At 36.4% G+C, this 17,283-nt stretch overlaps 1 protein-coding gene across 1 annotated transcript in view; it reads right to left on the reverse strand.

Moving 5' to 3' along the window:
- LOC107593846 (low-density lipoprotein receptor-related protein 8-like) overlaps positions 1 to 17,283 on the reverse strand; it is a 109,365-nt gene that overhangs the window by 58,475 nt on the left and 33,607 nt on the right. The window contains exon 3 of the mRNA XM_016283725.1: positions 6,732 to 6,854. Coding sequence (XP_016139211.1) covers positions 6,732 to 6,854 — 123 coding nt within the window. The remainder of the gene's footprint in view (positions 1 to 6,731; positions 6,855 to 17,283) is intronic.

A 17,283-nucleotide genomic window follows, 5' to 3' on the forward strand; every position in this document is an offset into this window, starting at 1 on the left:
AAACTCGGGGACAGAAGCCCTCCGTGGGCTATACTTGGGAACTGGAACCCTCCGTGGGCTTAACTGAGGATCAGGAGCCCTTTCTGGGCTTAACTGGGGATCTGGAGCCCTTCCTGGGTTAAACTGGGGATCAGGAGCCCTTCCTGGGCTAAACGAGGAATCAGGAGCCCTCCCTGGGCTAAGCGAGGAATCAGGAGCCCTCCCTGGGCTTAACTGGGGATCAGGAGCCCTCCCTGGGCTTAACTGGGGATCAGGAGCCCTCCCTGGGCTTAACTGGGGAACAGGAGCCCTCCGTGGGCTATACTCGGGAACTGGAGCCCACTCTGGGCTGGATTTGGGGACTGGGAAGCGCTTACGAGGAGCTGGCACTGGAGGGGGCTCTGGAGGAGCAGGCAAAGCAAGGCACTTTCGAGGAGCTGGCACTGGAGGGTGGTTGGGACTAGAACCAAGCACATTCTTCTCCACAGATTCCCCTCTAGGCTCGGGGGGAAAGGCGCGGCTGGCAGGCTTGCCGTTGCGGTGACCGACGGGCTTAGGTCAATGCCGGCAGGTGGGCTTGAGAAAGCCTATCTTCGGAGCAGCCGGTGGGCTGGAGTGAGCTGCGGCGAAGCATGCATGCATAAACTTTTTTAAGTAGTTTAATCCTGTGATGCAAAGCTGAATTTTCTGCTCAATTATCATCAATTATTGGTTCAATTCTTAATAATGGTATCAATGTTGAAAACATTGTTACTTAATAACATTTTTGTGGAAACCATGATATTTTCTGTCAGGATTCTTCGATGAATAGAAAGAGAAGAAAATAACAGCATTTATTTGAAATATAATTTTTTTGATACATTATAAATGTCTTTAATGACACTTTTGATCAAATTAATGCATCCTTGCTGATTTTTATTTATTTTTTAATCTTACTTACTCCAAACTTTTAAATGGCAAGTTTCCACAAAAATATTAAGCAGCACAAAACAACATTCAAAATAATAAGAAATGTTTCTTGAGCAGCAAATCAGCATATTAGAATAATTTCTGAAGGATCATGTGACACTGAAGACTGGAGTAATGATGATGAAAATTCAGCTTCACCATCACAGGAATTAGTTACATTTTACAACATATTAATTTGTAATAATATTTCACAATATTACTGTTTTTACAGCATTTTTGATCAAACCAATGCAGCCTTGATGAGCATAAGATACTTTTGTTCCAATCGTCGTCAGTAGTTTATTTAAGCCTAATTGATTTGAACACATTGACAGCTGTATTGACAGTCCATAATTATAAGATTAAACTTTATTTAAACTTATTTCAACAATTTATATTTTATAATCATTTGATAAAATATTTTATTTTTAACACCAACAAGTAGTTAACAATAGATCAATTGTGATGAATATAATAAAGCGGCAAGTTTTAATATGTATAACGTCACAGCAGTTTAATCTTTAGTGTGGACAAGCGTGATCAGGACACAGTCTGAGGATGCTGAGCTTAGGGCACAATCTCAGGACTGCCATCTCGTAATGTTTTTTTGACAAGACCTGAATGCTGAAGAAAGTGGTTTGAGGCAAACGCTAAACAAAGCCTTTGAGATATTGCTGGATAAAGTACATGCTTCATTGTTTATGGCAGCTAGATAAATTAAACATGAACGAGGCTACCACTGTGTTTCCTTCACAGGCTCAGTGCGGTCATGGTGTTTTTGGAGGAAATATGTCTAGAGGATCCAATCATTCAGTTGTTATGAGGTGTAATAATCAGTATTTAACTGATTTCAGGCGACTAGAACATGGCATTATTCATATATCATAGATAATGGGAATAAATAATAGGACACAAAATATTGATTTGAGTAACAATAAGCTCACTAAATCCAAAGCTTCCACGAAGAAAACAGGTCCCTAGCAAGCCGCTTTGAGCCAAGACAAACAAACAAGTTCAAACAAGATGAAGATTTAAAGGGGTCATGAACTGAGAAATCAAAATTCCCTTGATCTTGTGGCATATAAGAGGTCAATGTACTATAAAAACATTAGAAACAAAAGGATAAAGATGGCTCCGAAGACAACAAGTCACTGTGCAGTGCCAAGCTGTGGAAAAACACAGTATTTGCATTGCCTTCCTTCTGATCCCAGCGTTAGGAAAAGAGCGGATGAACTTTATTTTTAATGAAGATCCAGACCGCGTCAGTAAGAACTCGGTCCATTGTTTACGGATTCATTTACAAACAAGGCCCAAATCGACACAGGATTTTCAGAAAGATATTTCCAGATATATAAATGCATCCAAATATTTTATTAATATTTATTATCAGTATGACAACAAAAAAGGCAATTATTTATTTATACATGAATATTTTAGCCAACAAAAAGTTGACAAAATCCATAGACCACACAAACTGCTTGTGTGTTGGTCACTTTTAAGTCACTGGACAAAAGTTTCAAGTAAATGGTTATTTTACCTGTTTTGACTAAAACATAACATCACATAAACATCCTTCACTTATGCATAAGATATGTAATAATACTCATAACATCCATTTATGCAAACGAACAGACTTCCAAATAAACAGCATCCCTAATTGTTTCTCATATCTTGCCCATCAGCTAATGGTTTTCCAGAGAGCCTCGGTCTTACTGTGCGAATTCATTAGAAGAACTGCTGCTGAAATGGAGTATTTATTCCATCTAAATGCATCAGGAGACTCTTTTGTTTGACATTTCTGTTGAAGATGCTTCTTGAAGATTATAAAATCCTATTAGCATGCAAACTACTTTCTCCAAACAGTCTATGTGAAATGAACGGCAGCCACACAATACACAATACAATATGCACATGCATTAGCTAGAAGTAAATTACTTATTATTTCTATCTACATTACTGGCATCCACAAAATGAACATGAACTAACATGATGGTCTCTTTCTGCTAAAGTTAATGCAGACATGGAGCGGAAAGAGCAGAAGGGAGGGCTCGTGTTTGAGCGTCTCACGTGGCACAGCTGTGCTCCTCACCTACAGATGCCGGCGTACTGCAGTCATGGAAACACAGCCACGGTTTTATTATGATATTCAGAAAATACACATATTGGCCACATTAAATCAATGTAATCAGTCTCTATTATTTCACGAGTCAAAACAGCCATAAGTGGCCTACTGGACAGACTACACATGTCTGAAATAAGGTTATTGAGTAAACTGATGTACCCATGTACTCAGCAGAACACACTGAAACAACTTAAATACTATCGAGGCTGCAGAAAGCAATACAGCAATAAGGCAAAAAGCATAATTCAAAGCATGACGATCAACCACTGTAAGACACGGCCTGAAGTGATGTATTACCTTTATAAAACAGCACCAAAATAAAATTGATAAAAGGCATCAAAACACCATGTCATACAGTAATAACAACAACAACAACAAAAATCATTTTAATAATAATATTTAAAAAAAATAATAGCTAGGGTGTTGATAAACAGTATAATAATTATATAATAATAATAATAATAAATCATTGTTTTGTTGTTGTAATTAGAAGTATATAATAATACACAATTACTATTATTATTAATACTAATAATTGTTGTTATATTATTTATCTTACAAATAGTTACATTTATTATTATTACTGTAATAACAACAACAATAATACTATTAATAATATTTAAAAACAAAGATAATAGCTAATAGTTAATAGACAGTAGGACACCACATCCAATAAAAAGTTAGATTTATTATTATTATCAACAACAACAACAACAACAATAATAATAATAAAATCATCGTTTTTATTATTATTATAATTATATAATAAACAATTACTATTATTATTAATACTAATAATTTATTTATTATTTTATAAATGTAACAAATAGTTACATTTATATATTTATTATTATTATTATTATTATCATCATAATTACTACTACCACCATCAGCATTGTTATTAGTAATATTATTAATGATAATAATAAATGTACATTTATTGGACATGGTGTCTTACTGTTCTATTAACCATAGAAATACTGTAGAATCTTTTAAATATATATATTTTGTTGTTGTTGTACTTTTTCCAGGTTTAAATTAGATTTTGTGTCACAGATGTTCAGCGTGAAGAATCTAGTTCCTCTAACCGCTTCATTAATTCATTAGACTGTTTACAGCTGCCAAGCCATGCAGCAACTTGGCATATTAATATATAATTCAGCTGATGTGTGGTCACAGGTGTACGTTTACAATGGTTTTGAGCTGATCTAATCAGATTTAGAGTTTACTATTATGTTTAAAATAAGCTTATGCTTCAGTATGTTGTAAGGACCAGGGCTGCCTTTCCCAAAAACATCGTAAGCTTAAGTACATCGTAGACCCATTGAAAACAATGGAGCTATGATCAACTTTTGGGAAACGCAGCCCAGAAATGTTAGAATCTTTCTTACATATTTACATACTCGTAAGAAAGTTTGGACAAACATATCAAATGATGGTATACTCCACTAGACAAAAACGTAAAGTTATTCCGTTTTTTTCTGTTTTATCAGTTAGTACAGTAATGCAGTTTTGTGTTAGGGCAGAACTGAGCTGTGGACTCATTCATCTTTAATGGAATTCTAACATATACAGCCCTTTCTTTTAATATCTCTCATGTTTTCCCACTGAACAGACATTTTCTGAACTGGATGGGGATGGCGACTGAATCATTCATGAGAAAAGTGCACATGCAATGGCAGAAGGTGAAAATTTAATTAAATACTAGATGAGCTGCCCCGATGAACTTCCCCTGAATGAAATAACACTTCTATACCTTGTTCCAAGGGCACAAAAACCATTGAAAAGAATGAATTCAATGTTGCTCCTAAATTCGCACTCTGATTTTCGGCCTTGAATACGGTTGCAAAGCCATAGAGTTTACATGATCACATTTGATTTTCCTTCAGAGAGGAAACAGCACTTACAGCATAAATCAGACCTAATATCAGACAAACACAATCACGTTGCTGCACAACAAACACACTGGGAGGCCAATCAGTAACTGAGAGGCTAACTCCACTTCAGGTGTGGTTTACAGCAGTGTGTTTAATATTAGCAGCCTAAAGGAATCTTCTGGGTTCAACACAAGTTCAGTCCCTTGGATTACCAAAGGAAAAAAATGGACTTGTCCCACATTTGACAGTAATGCATTATGGATGATTCATTATGAATAAGGCATTCCAGAGGGTTAGACAACTGAAATGTGAAGCTTGTATTTATATCATAGCACTTATATTAAATCTTTTGTTCAAAAATATGTAATTGGAGCTGTTGAGAGTTGTCTACATGATTCTTTTAATGCTGGGACTATTTCTGTAGGATAAACTTGCCCTGTTGACTTCCATTAAGGCAGTACTGGAAACACGATTGTGCTTGTTTTTACAAACTGAGGGTCGAGCCAAAATGATTATTTATTTTTTATTTTTTTCAACAGATGCGGTTGATAGCACTTAAAATAAATTTAAATCAGTTGTTTTCAATCAGGGGCCTCAGCAAACATCCAGAGGGGCCCCAATAAATCATAAAATTATTTAAAAAATAAATTAGCATTAGATAAGTAAAAAATAATATAGATATTTTGAGTCGATTCATTTTAATTTCAACAAAAGTACCAGAGGTACATATTAGGGCTGGGTTTTGACACAAATTTCACGATTCGATTCGATTTGATTCAATATCGATTATTTTGGATATATATCAGGTACAGTACATGCCAAATTTTCTCAAGGAAAAAAAAATCTCTCAACTAAAGCTGTAAAATATACATGAGAGACAGTTGGTACTACATTACTATAATATTGAAGGTTAAAATTTACTGATTTTTTAAATAATGAAGTTACAATTACATAATAATATTTCTACTTCAATTAGTTTTTTGAAATATAAACATAATGGTGGCTGTCATAAAAACTTGATGGATTTATTCAAACAAAAATTAAACATTGAAGAACGGTCAAATTTATAATGAATATGTTATATGGTACATATATTTAGCAAAATACTCCTCTCTACAGTTTATTTTTCTATCTGACTAATGAGTTTATGGTCACCGAATATGTTTTTCTGAGGTTAATGTGACGTTACGTGACATTGTTTACAAGCCGTTATATTGACATCTTTGCGCGGCTGAAACACTGATTGAGCGATTACATGAGACAGGATACGGATTGTAAAGTTGTACTCTTTCTTTTAATATACCTTCGGATGTTTAGTCATGTTTATTTTGTGCTGAAACAGGTATTAATGTGGAGGAGATGATCAGTTCACGTGCGCCTCGCTGCCGCGTCTGTTGAACTGAGGCGCTACAGCGATCTGTCACTCCACATTAAACAGCGCCAAAACGGCATTTATTGTTTGAATACTGCAATACAATGGACAGAATTTGAAATCTGAGACTTTGTTTCATATTTGAAGAACCAAAGCACAATGCTTATTCCTGACGTTCCGTCCATTAACTGAAAACAGGCTAGACTAATTGATTCTTGGGATTTAAGAATCGATATCGTTCCGTAAAAATGAGAATCGATTAATATCGAGATATCGATATTTTTTACCCAGCCCTAGTACATATCAGCTTACACAGGAGGGCCTTCAAATACTGTCTCAGACAAAGGGAGATTGAAATCCAAAAGGTTGAGAACCATCGCTTTAAATAGATAATTAAACATAAGCGATAATAGTTTTATGACATGTGACTTACTGCAGGTGGCATCAGCCTCATCCGATCCGTCCGGACACTCGGGTTCTCCGTCACACCGCCAGCGCCCAGGAACACACTGACCGTTCGCACAAGCAAACTCTGAGGGAGCGCATGTGTTCTTCACTACACACGGAGAAAGAAAGAAAGACAGAGTTTAATGTCTGCACACTCTCTAAGCAACAACCAAGTGTCCATATCGTGGGAAGCAGAAGTCTGAGACCACATTGAAATGATCTGGTATTGTATAATCACACTTAGCAATAAATGCACGAACTCAGGAAAGTACGGACTCGGGAGGTGAACTAATCAGTTCTATATTGTGTACACACCATACGGGCCTGTCACCTGATGAAAGACCAAACGACTCAGGTCTCGCAAGGTGAACTAATCAATTCTGTTTCCTGTACCAGAATTTTGCACTGGCAAGTACTGGAAACAGAATTGATTAGTTCACCTCCAGAGTCATTTGATTCATGCGCTATCACACAAAAAAATGAATGAATAACTCTATGAAACAGCTCATTACTCCCGAGTCACAGAAAGGATTCGTTCGAAATGAATAAATCATTCAGGATTGAAAAAAGAAACTAGAAATATTTATATTTAGTCTAAAATACAGAATTATATCAAAAACATATGCTTGCACACTCTCCCTGATTACATGCATTTAAAAACTTTTACATATTGTAGGCTATTTTAATTACCTAATAAATTTTATTTCTAATAATAATGAATAAACATGGAAGCTCAAATGTGTGACTTTCATAACCGACAAACTATTAATATAAGAGCTAACAAAGAACTAAACAAAAACAAGTTGCAGGGAAATCCAATTTTCTTCTGTATTGTAGTAACAGATACAAAACAAAAGAAAAACATAGGGTGGGGATTTATGCCATGCACACACTGCAGCTAAATTTGCATTCAACAACCGAATTAACTCCTGAAATATTCAGTAGTAACAACAGCATTTACAAAAATTCTACGCAATGTGTACAGAACCAAACTGAACAACTAGTTGTTAATGATGTAATTAAATGTGGATCAGAGTTGTGTCTTTTCTGTATGTGTGGTGCAAGAAATTACAGTGAACAAGGTACGTTTTGACTCATTAGTGTTGCCAGATCTTGCTATAAAAAAACAGCAAATAAATACAAGCCGATAACAAAGTAAAATCCAAATGCGTTATCTTGAAAACACCAAAATATTGCGACCTGCTCCTTCCTACTTTATTAACTCCAAAAAACAGATCGCTTTTTGAGCCAAGACCAAACAACAAGCCCAAAGATGTTTAATAAGCATCGCTTATAATAAGTGGACAAGGCAACCAAACATAAACAAAACATGATGGCTCTGTCAACAGTGGTTTAGTTAAAATCACTGAACATGACAAGTCTTTGGTCTCTGTAATATTACTTTTAGTAAAAAATAGCTGATACCAATCACGAAAAACAGCGTCAGTCAGCAATTTCATGAGTGACTTCTGTTCTGTAAACACAAAACTGTAATTTAGAGGATTCAGTTCGGTATTTAAATGTGGTTGTCTCTCCTGAAAGTTGGCAGTGTGTACCGATGATTACATCTATCAGTTGTTGATTGGATGGATGCAGATCTGTAAGAAAGAGTCAGGTTAAAGCAGACTAAATGATTAGAGAAGTGCAACCTACATAACTAAAGAGAAGACTGTAATTTCACTGGAAGATCAAGTTGTGACATTTTAGATAAAAATGTACAAAATTAAATAAAAGCATGGATGAATTGTTGATAATAAGAATAATAACATGTATTAAGAAAGCAGTGTGAATTTTCATTCCATGCTGACTTTGCTTGTGTAAGACTACTGCATTCACTGATCTGAGCAGATGGAGCTGTCAGCAACAGAGCACGGACAACAGTCTGGAGCTGCAGATATTATATGCAGAGGCTCTGCTCTCCACCTGCCGAGTTCTCACAAACACTCGCAGACCTTCAGTGGGCGGCAATCACAACAGCCTAACACGACTCCACAAGACCTGTCGACAAACCTGAAGGATCCGCTGCGGCAATGCTGCATCAATTTCTTTCCCCACAGCTCTGTGAGGCTTCCTATTGTCCTTGGACTCTGGTAAAGACAATGCGTGGTGTGGGCCAGTAACCAGCCAACAGGGACGCGTCTAATCAAACGGAATGCACCCGCAGCCCTCCCCGAATCCTCAAGCTGTGCATCTGACTCAACCGAGTTCGTGTTTCTAACAGGAACATTACATCAGCAGCTCTCTCTTTCCCTTCACAACAGTAAACACGTGTTTATTGAGCAGATTGCTGACCAATCCTACCTTAGCAACTGCTGCCGCCTTTCACTCTTTTCTAACGCAAGTCTGTGTGTGTATTGATAGTTTTTAAATGCAAAATGTTACACTGAATTTGTTTTATTTTAGTGTTTTAGCAACGCAACTGTATAATTTTATCATTTATTTAAAGAAAAACATTGGATAAAATGGCTTAAAATGTCTTGATTCAGTCCAGCTCAAGTAAAAAATGATTTCCAATTAATTTTGACCAATTTTACTCAAAAATTACACTGTGCACAGAAAGACGAAGCTTAGCAAAAGGTCAATTAGGTCAGATGAGTGCGTTTGCCCCCCTTTTCTATGACTACAGGCTCAGCTGTTAAATTTAGGAATATCTAATATGACCTGATTAAAAAAATACATTTCAGTTTTTATGAAGAAAATGTGAGTGGTCAAAAAACATCACCACACACCACACATACAATGTTGCTACTAAATTAAATCAACATTGAACTAAATTGAGATAAATAACGACACTGTTGTCTTCTGTAAAGCTGCTTTTAGCTGAATTTAATTCATGTCACTGATGAACTTTGCAACATTGACATTGTTATCGAACTGAATTGAATCAACATTGAACAAATTAGAGCTGAATAATGACACAATTGTTTTCAGCAGAGCTGCAGAGAGTTTTCACTTTTTTAACGTTAGTTAGAGTGTAATGTTGCTGTTTGAGCATAAACAATATCTGCAAAGTTACGAAGCTGAAAGTTCAATGCTAACGGACATATCGTCTTTTAAAATTCTGGCAGTTTAATGCCCACAAAGGCGGCTGGTAGGGACTACAGCTCAATCGGGCTCAAACTGATAAATGATATTAACGACGCCTTTCTTTACAATACAACCGGAGCACATGCCGCGGAGGTGAGGGGCGGGACGTTAAGACACGCACTAGAAGCGGTTTAGCCAATCACAACACACTGGGCTAGCTAACCAATCAGAGCCCATCGCCTATTTCTGAGGGAGGGGCTTCATAAAAGCAGGAAATTGATCAGCGCGTTTCTCAGAGAAGGGATAGAGTGGTGTGGAATAAAAGTAAATTATGTGAAAAATAATGCGTTTTTTAAAAATCGAAGTATTAACACATGTTAGACTGCACCTCATAAACACAATCAAGCCTAGAAACAAACCACTGAACCACCCCTTTAACATCACTGAACCGACCTATACCAATAAAACTTTTTATGGGTTAAATCAGGAAGAAATAGTAAAAACCTCAGGTTACCACTTTTTATAGTATGTAGTTGAATTGAGTTTTTTCATAACTGATCAACTTTGCAACATTGACAGTGTTTTTGGACAAAGTTGAATCAATGTTGAACTAAACTGAGCTGAATAATGACACTATTGTCTTCTATAAAGCTGCTTTCTGCTGAAATTGAAGTCTTTCCATAGTTAATGAATATTACAATATTAACAGTCACTTTCGTTTTTACCGTGAAGCTGCTTTGAAAAAATGTATATTGTATGAAGCGCTATAGAAATAAATGTGTTCTGAATGGTTTTGCACATTGATATATGGCTGCCAGGAATAAAAAATTCTATTTTTGTTTCTCAATATGGCTTGGATGTCTCCATCAATAATTTTTGGGGGATTTTATTCTCTGTTTTATCATCCACTAAGTAAAAATGTTTATATCTTGTTCAAATGTAATACCTTGTTATGTATATGTACACATTTTTCAGATGTTCCCCACAGATTTCATTGCATGAAAGGCAAAATATGAAAAATGCATAATCTGTTGGGACACAGGAATATTGGAATATTGTTGGGGCACTGTGAATATTGTACTGATGCCTGCACACATGCAGATGATATTGTGATGCATTTCATTTCAATTGAATGAAACTGTAGTGCTTCGATGTTTGAAGGACAATGAGGACATCTGCACATTCACTGATTCACTACAAAGTTGTTTACTAACTAATAACTGTTTTCACCAACTAGTGCCATCTGTTAGGGAGGCACTGCTATTTTAATTAAGAAGACAGAATGGTACTCAAAGAAACAGAGAGAGAAACAGGGAAAGCGAGGGATGGAAAAAGTAAAGAATGTAAAATTGCACCTGATTGTAAAAATCTCATAGTATAAAATCTCACTATAACTCTATTGTCTGATTTTGCTCTATTTCGTCGTTGAAAATAGTTTAAAACAAAGACACAGCGGAGCCGCAGCGCATCTCCATTCAAACACAGCGGTGTTTCGTTTATGAATGAACAGGGTTTTTTAAACTAATCTAGTGAGTCAGTGATTCATGATTACCCATTCATAAAGACAGTCACTTGCTTCATTCCTGAATGAATCAGCCGTTCGAATGAATCAATTGAATGAATGATTCAGTGATAAAAATCAGTGACTTGCCGCCACCTGCTGGCAGTTTTAGTTTCATTTTTAAAGTATCTTTTCAGTTATTTAAATAATTTTATATTTCTATATTCAAAATTGTATATTTAAAACCGCATCATGAATTTATGGATTTAATTGCACTTCTGAGCCTCATTAAATGTCTGAAAGTACAACAGGCCACTTTTGTGTTCTTCTGTGCCACCTCTACAAATAAATTTTGTTAATACTGATTTCATTTGATTGGTAACTTATATTTCTTATTCTACTTGTTCTTATTCTGTCATTTTAATTACAATTTTTTAAAAAGCTTATGAAATATAATTTTTTTAAGAATTTGACAAAAGATGACATACTTTTAATAAAGTTAGAGGAGTCAAATATCACCTCGTAATGGGAAGGTTAGTTTTTGATAACACTTTGGATTATTGATTAGAAGGTGCTCTTAAAATTTTGAACGTGCTCCTAAATTTTTAAAAAAGAAAAGTAAGTGTAGAGCCCTGAATTGTATATAACACATCAAATCCACATTCACTGCTGCATATTTTTAATTAGCTTCAGGTTATAGGATGAACTTGTGCTCCTAAAAATAAAATAAAAAAGATGATCTCAGCATCATAAGCAGGTTTCAGACCTGATGGTGTCCAATCTGACATCTACAAACAAACAAAGTTTCTAATCTCTCTGACTGTAGCGTAAGAAGGAAAAGACGTATTCGTTCTGACAGCTACTTTCCATAAAGGCATTATCCTAAATCACCCAAGGCAGTGCAGAGCCAAATTCTGACAAATGTTTAACAGAATATGTGCATGGAGGATCTCAAAAGCGCTGTTATATCACATAAGCAGCATTGTAAGGCATTATAAGCTCACTACAGACACAGAGACTTATGCATCACATCCTATCCTTCACAGATAAGACAATCCCAGTGTGCACTGCGATGAGCTTGAGAGGACAGGATTTCATTCAGTACTTAAGTATTGATAACAATTCTAATGAATAACATACTATTTTTATCAGTTAGTGTGTTTTCCCCTTTTTGAGTATTGTGTGATTAGTTTAGCAACATGCTAATCAGACAAAGGCAAAGATCAGAAACCGCAAAAATAGGCAAGGCAAAACAAGGAGAACACGGAGACTCTGAAAGGGGTACAGGCTAAACAATACTCAGCAGAGAATGGTGGTTTGAGTGGGTGTTATATAGTGAGTGAGGTGATAAGAAACAGCTGTGTGCAATGAGTGCAATCAGTGCAGTGTGCAAATCGTGCAATGAATGATGGGATATGTAGTCCGGGGTGCTATGCAACAGTTTGTGTTGTGTGAGAGTCAATGTAAAGGAAAGGGTGACCTCTGGTGGTGAATAAACGGAAGTTCATGGACCGAATTCGTGACAGTTAGCCATTGACTTCTCAAGTTTGGTTATCAACATTCTTCAAAATATCTTCTTTTGTGTTCAACTGAAGAAAGAAACTCACACAGGTTTGGAACAACTTGAGGGTGAGTAAATGATTACAGAATTTAGATTTTGGGTGAACTATTCCTTTAATATGGAATATATCTACCCAAACTAAGGTCCTGAGGTCACGAGTTGTGGTTTGCATGCTATAGGAAGTTGTTTCAAACCAGTCCAATTTTTGGTTAGGATGCTGCCTAAGAAGACAGCTACCTATGTAGGCCATAGACAGACAGGCAGCTCAGTATGTTTTGATCAGATCAGAAATATAGCAGTACCGCACCTCATAACCCAATAACAAGATAGTTTGTAAGTGCTACAGTCCTTTGAGCTTCACCGCCACATAAGAAATAGAGTTCTGCTTGAGCAGCTCAATCTGGACCCTGTTATCACCCGAGGCCTGCCCACCATCAGCCAGATACACTTCTCCTTTCTGTCAAACAGGGCAGACAAGCGTACCTCTATCCGTCTCTACATCTTGTTTTGGTCCTGCAGTCTTCCATCACTGTGTGTTCTAGCATGATTTAAAAGACAAAGCCTGAGATGAACCAACACTGGCCAAAAATATGCCTCTGTAAGAACAGACTAGGGCTGTCAAAATGGCTGAAAAACTAAATTCGAATTTTGTACTTAAATATTATCAAAATTCATTATATACAAATTTAAAATGCATAATTTCAGTTAGGGTGAAGAAAAGCTTTTGGATTCTCTCCTGAGGCCACAAGAGGGCACATCGATCAAAATATTACTATTATAAATGCACGTTTCTTCAAAGCATAAGATAACATGACTATCTGTGAAAAAAGTGCATAATGATTAAAATAATGTTTATGAACCAATTATAATTAATTAAGTTGCTTAAACAACTATAAACAAAACAGCATCATGCATGTATGCATAGAACTCATAGTACTCATGTACACACAGGGTACATTTTTCATTTAAAAACACGAGTTGCAGTGGGATGGGGAAAAAACACCACCATAAAGTCTTGAGATATGTTTTTTCAAAGTTGAACTTGCATTAATTTTACATGGCTTTCTAAACATGCGGCTCTTTTGTGCGAGATGCGAGTGCAACGGTGATAGATGTTCCTCTAGAAAATGCGCAAAATATGCGTTCTGTGTGAATGGCTTGGTTTCAGTTTTGAAGTAAACAACATCTCCGCATTGATGTTCTCTTTTCCCGCAATATTTGTAATTAACAACGCAGCAGCGCCACATCTAGTGGCTTCAACTGGATAGGATAAGAAAAACATTAAAATGCAATGACACTTACATTGTCATCGCATCTCGTGCGCCGCTGAAATGTTAACGCACACCTAAAATTCGAATGCAACGTTTTTGCATTAGAATGTGGATTTTTATTTTAAAGGGATAGTTGAAAAAATGAAAATTTGATGTTTATCTGCTTACCCCCAGGGCATCCAAGATGTAGGTGACTTTGTTTCTTCAGTAGAACACATATGATGATTTTTAACACAAACTGTTGCAGTCTATCAGTCGTATAATGCATGGCAATGGTAACAAAATCTATGAGTAAAAAAAACATACACAGACAAATCCAAATTAAACCCTGCGGCTCGTGACGACACATTGATGTCCTAAGACATGAAACGATTGGTTTGTGCCAGAAACCGAACAGTATTTATCCGGATAAGCGCAAGTAAGTACCGTTTTGATTAGCCGTCATACCTACAATGACTGTGCACTGTGTAAACAATGAGTGACATATACGCGCGATAGATTACGCTTGCGTAAACTACGCCAGAGTGCGAACACACCTCACGCACAGGATGCCGTGCGCGCGCCCAAAGCAGTTGGACATATTGGTGTATTAGAGGTAAAAAATTATATAAAAACTGTTCAGTTTCTGGCATAAACCGATCGTTTCATGTCTTAGGACATAAATGTGTCGTCACGAGCCGCAGGGTTTAATTTGGATTTGTCTGTGCATGTTTTTTTTACTGTCATAGATTTTGTTACCATTGCCATGCATTATACGACTGATAGACTACAACGGTTAAAGTTAAAAATCATCATATGTGTTCTACTGAAGAAACAAAGTCACCTACATCTTGGATGCCCTGGGGGTAAGCAGATAAACATAAAATTTTTGGGTGAACTATCCCTTTAAATTCGACGAATATTCCAAATTCAAATTTTTTTTTGACAGCCCTAGAACAGACTATCTAACCTTCTCTGAACATGAGCAGTTTCAAGTACAAAATAAAGTCTGAGCAGTATCTGAAAACAGAGAACTGAGACATGGGAGTATAAATATTTTACTCCCACACAATGTAACAACACCAACTAAACAATAAGTAATAGTTTTGTTGTAATAGCCTGTTTCTAAAGCCCTATTCGCACAGGATTAGTATTATCTGGGGACCTTGTGTGATTTTGAAATTACCCCCCCACATCTGAATTTCGTGTGGTGCATTCGCACGGGATAAGCGAAGCCTGTGATTTTACTCGAATTTACAGATTTACCTCCCGGATACCCGGATGTCAAGGCATTGGGAGTCCCGTTCTATGGTCCAGTTAGATAGATTTAAAAAAAAAATAAACTAATATAGTTTCGTGCCCTGTGTCATTTACATTTCACCAGGTTAAAATAATATTTCAAGCTTTATGCTTGATTTATTTGTAACACATTAACCTCGAAACCTTTTCAGCTTTCTCTTTCTGCAAATTGTATGGTGTAGCGATATGACAGCACACAAAATACTATCAAACACTCTTAACGCAGCTCCATTCTTTGCGAAAGATGGTTAAAAAAGCGCACAGGAAACAAAAACCTATGAAAAATGATACAGCCTATGATCCGCCAAATGCTGGCCAAATCACAGAGATGCCGATTCGCACAGGACTAATATTATCACAGGACCTCGGTGTTCGGCGAAATATGGTAGGTCATTTGCGGGGGAATTTTTACATTACAAATTACAGACATGGCCGATTCGCACGGGATTAAGTTCACAGACAACCTCCGCAATTATTACAAATGACTGGAGGACACCAGGTAATGCTAATCCCGTGTGAATAGGGCTTAAATCTCCCATTCAAATTTGGCCCAAGCAAACAGAAGATTAGCATGTCATTGGTAAATATCATCCCTGAAATTAAATAGTGTGCATTTGGGGAATGAAATCGTATTAGGCGGGATTGCAGCCGTGTGTCTGGGAATCAGTGATGGGTGAGAAGAGCTTCTACAGTTCAGAAATCCCTCCCTGCGCCTCTTCTGATACTCCACTTTTCTGCTCTATTGTTAGCAAACACTCGCAAATCCCTGTTTCATTAGAGCAGAAATCAAACAGACCCTCAGAGAATCCAAGAGCATCAGACGTGATGCTCATCTTATGGCAAACCACAGATCTTTGTTCAGAGTAGAGCTGCTAATTGGGTAATCTGATGATTCTTTTGATGATAAAATGCACAACATGCAGTCTGCTAAGCAAGTAATATGTTGTATATTTTGCTAATCTACCAACTGGCCAACAATTTTGATCATTAACCCTTTGACACATACAATTGCACCGCTGTGATCGCTCTAGGCTGGTCCTTGATGCATTGAAACTTCAGTGCATCCAGTGCTGGTAGTAACTGATTACATTAATCTGGATTACGTAATCCAAAACTTTCCAAAAATTAAGTACTTGTAATTAGATTAGATAACATTTTAAAATGCATTTATTTTACATGTTTTGATTACATAATTACATATTATTTACACAATAGCAATAAATAATTCATAATTAATCGATTCTTCCTAATTTGTCTTTTTCATTTTTTATTTTGATTGTTGTACATTTTTAAAAATACCCCCTGCAGTTTGTTCATGAACCCCAGTTTGGGAAACCTTGTCGTAATGTAACGTTTCATGTTGTTAATAACAATGAATCGAATATATTTTCTATCTCTTTGTAGTTTTATATCAATATGGTACAAGATGATCCTATTTTAAATCAATGTGAAAAATGAGTTAAATCAAAAGTAGTCAAAAAGTAGTCTGATTATATTACCTAAAATGTGTAATGTAAAGAATTATGTTACTAACTACAGTTTTTGTCATGTAATTTGGAATCAGTAACAGACTACAATTTGTAAGTAATTTACCCAGCACTGAGTGCATCATGTGATCAGCCGCTAAATTCAAATCTACTTTCACACTTTGGCTGGTGCTGGGCCAGAGCCAGACACGCTCAGCGCTTGTCATAATCTGTCAAATGCATGTAGTAATTAACATAATTTCAAGATGACGTTCTGCTCGAAGCTGTCCACATCCTCGGACTCGGAATTATGCGTTTCTATGGCAACACTATCAGCACCTAAATGAATCTGCAGCAGTCAGGTGGTACAAGTCAGAGCTCTCAGAAAATTCCTAGTTTACAAGTTGTAATTATGATTTCTAAGAAAAACCTTC

Source organism: Sinocyclocheilus grahami, unplaced genomic scaffold (genome assembly GCF_001515645.1).
Source record: "Sinocyclocheilus grahami isolate Dianchi unplaced genomic scaffold, SAMN03320097.WGS_v1.1 scaffold176.1, whole genome shotgun sequence".
Taxonomy (NCBI): domain Eukaryota; kingdom Metazoa; phylum Chordata; class Actinopteri; order Cypriniformes; family Cyprinidae; genus Sinocyclocheilus; species Sinocyclocheilus grahami.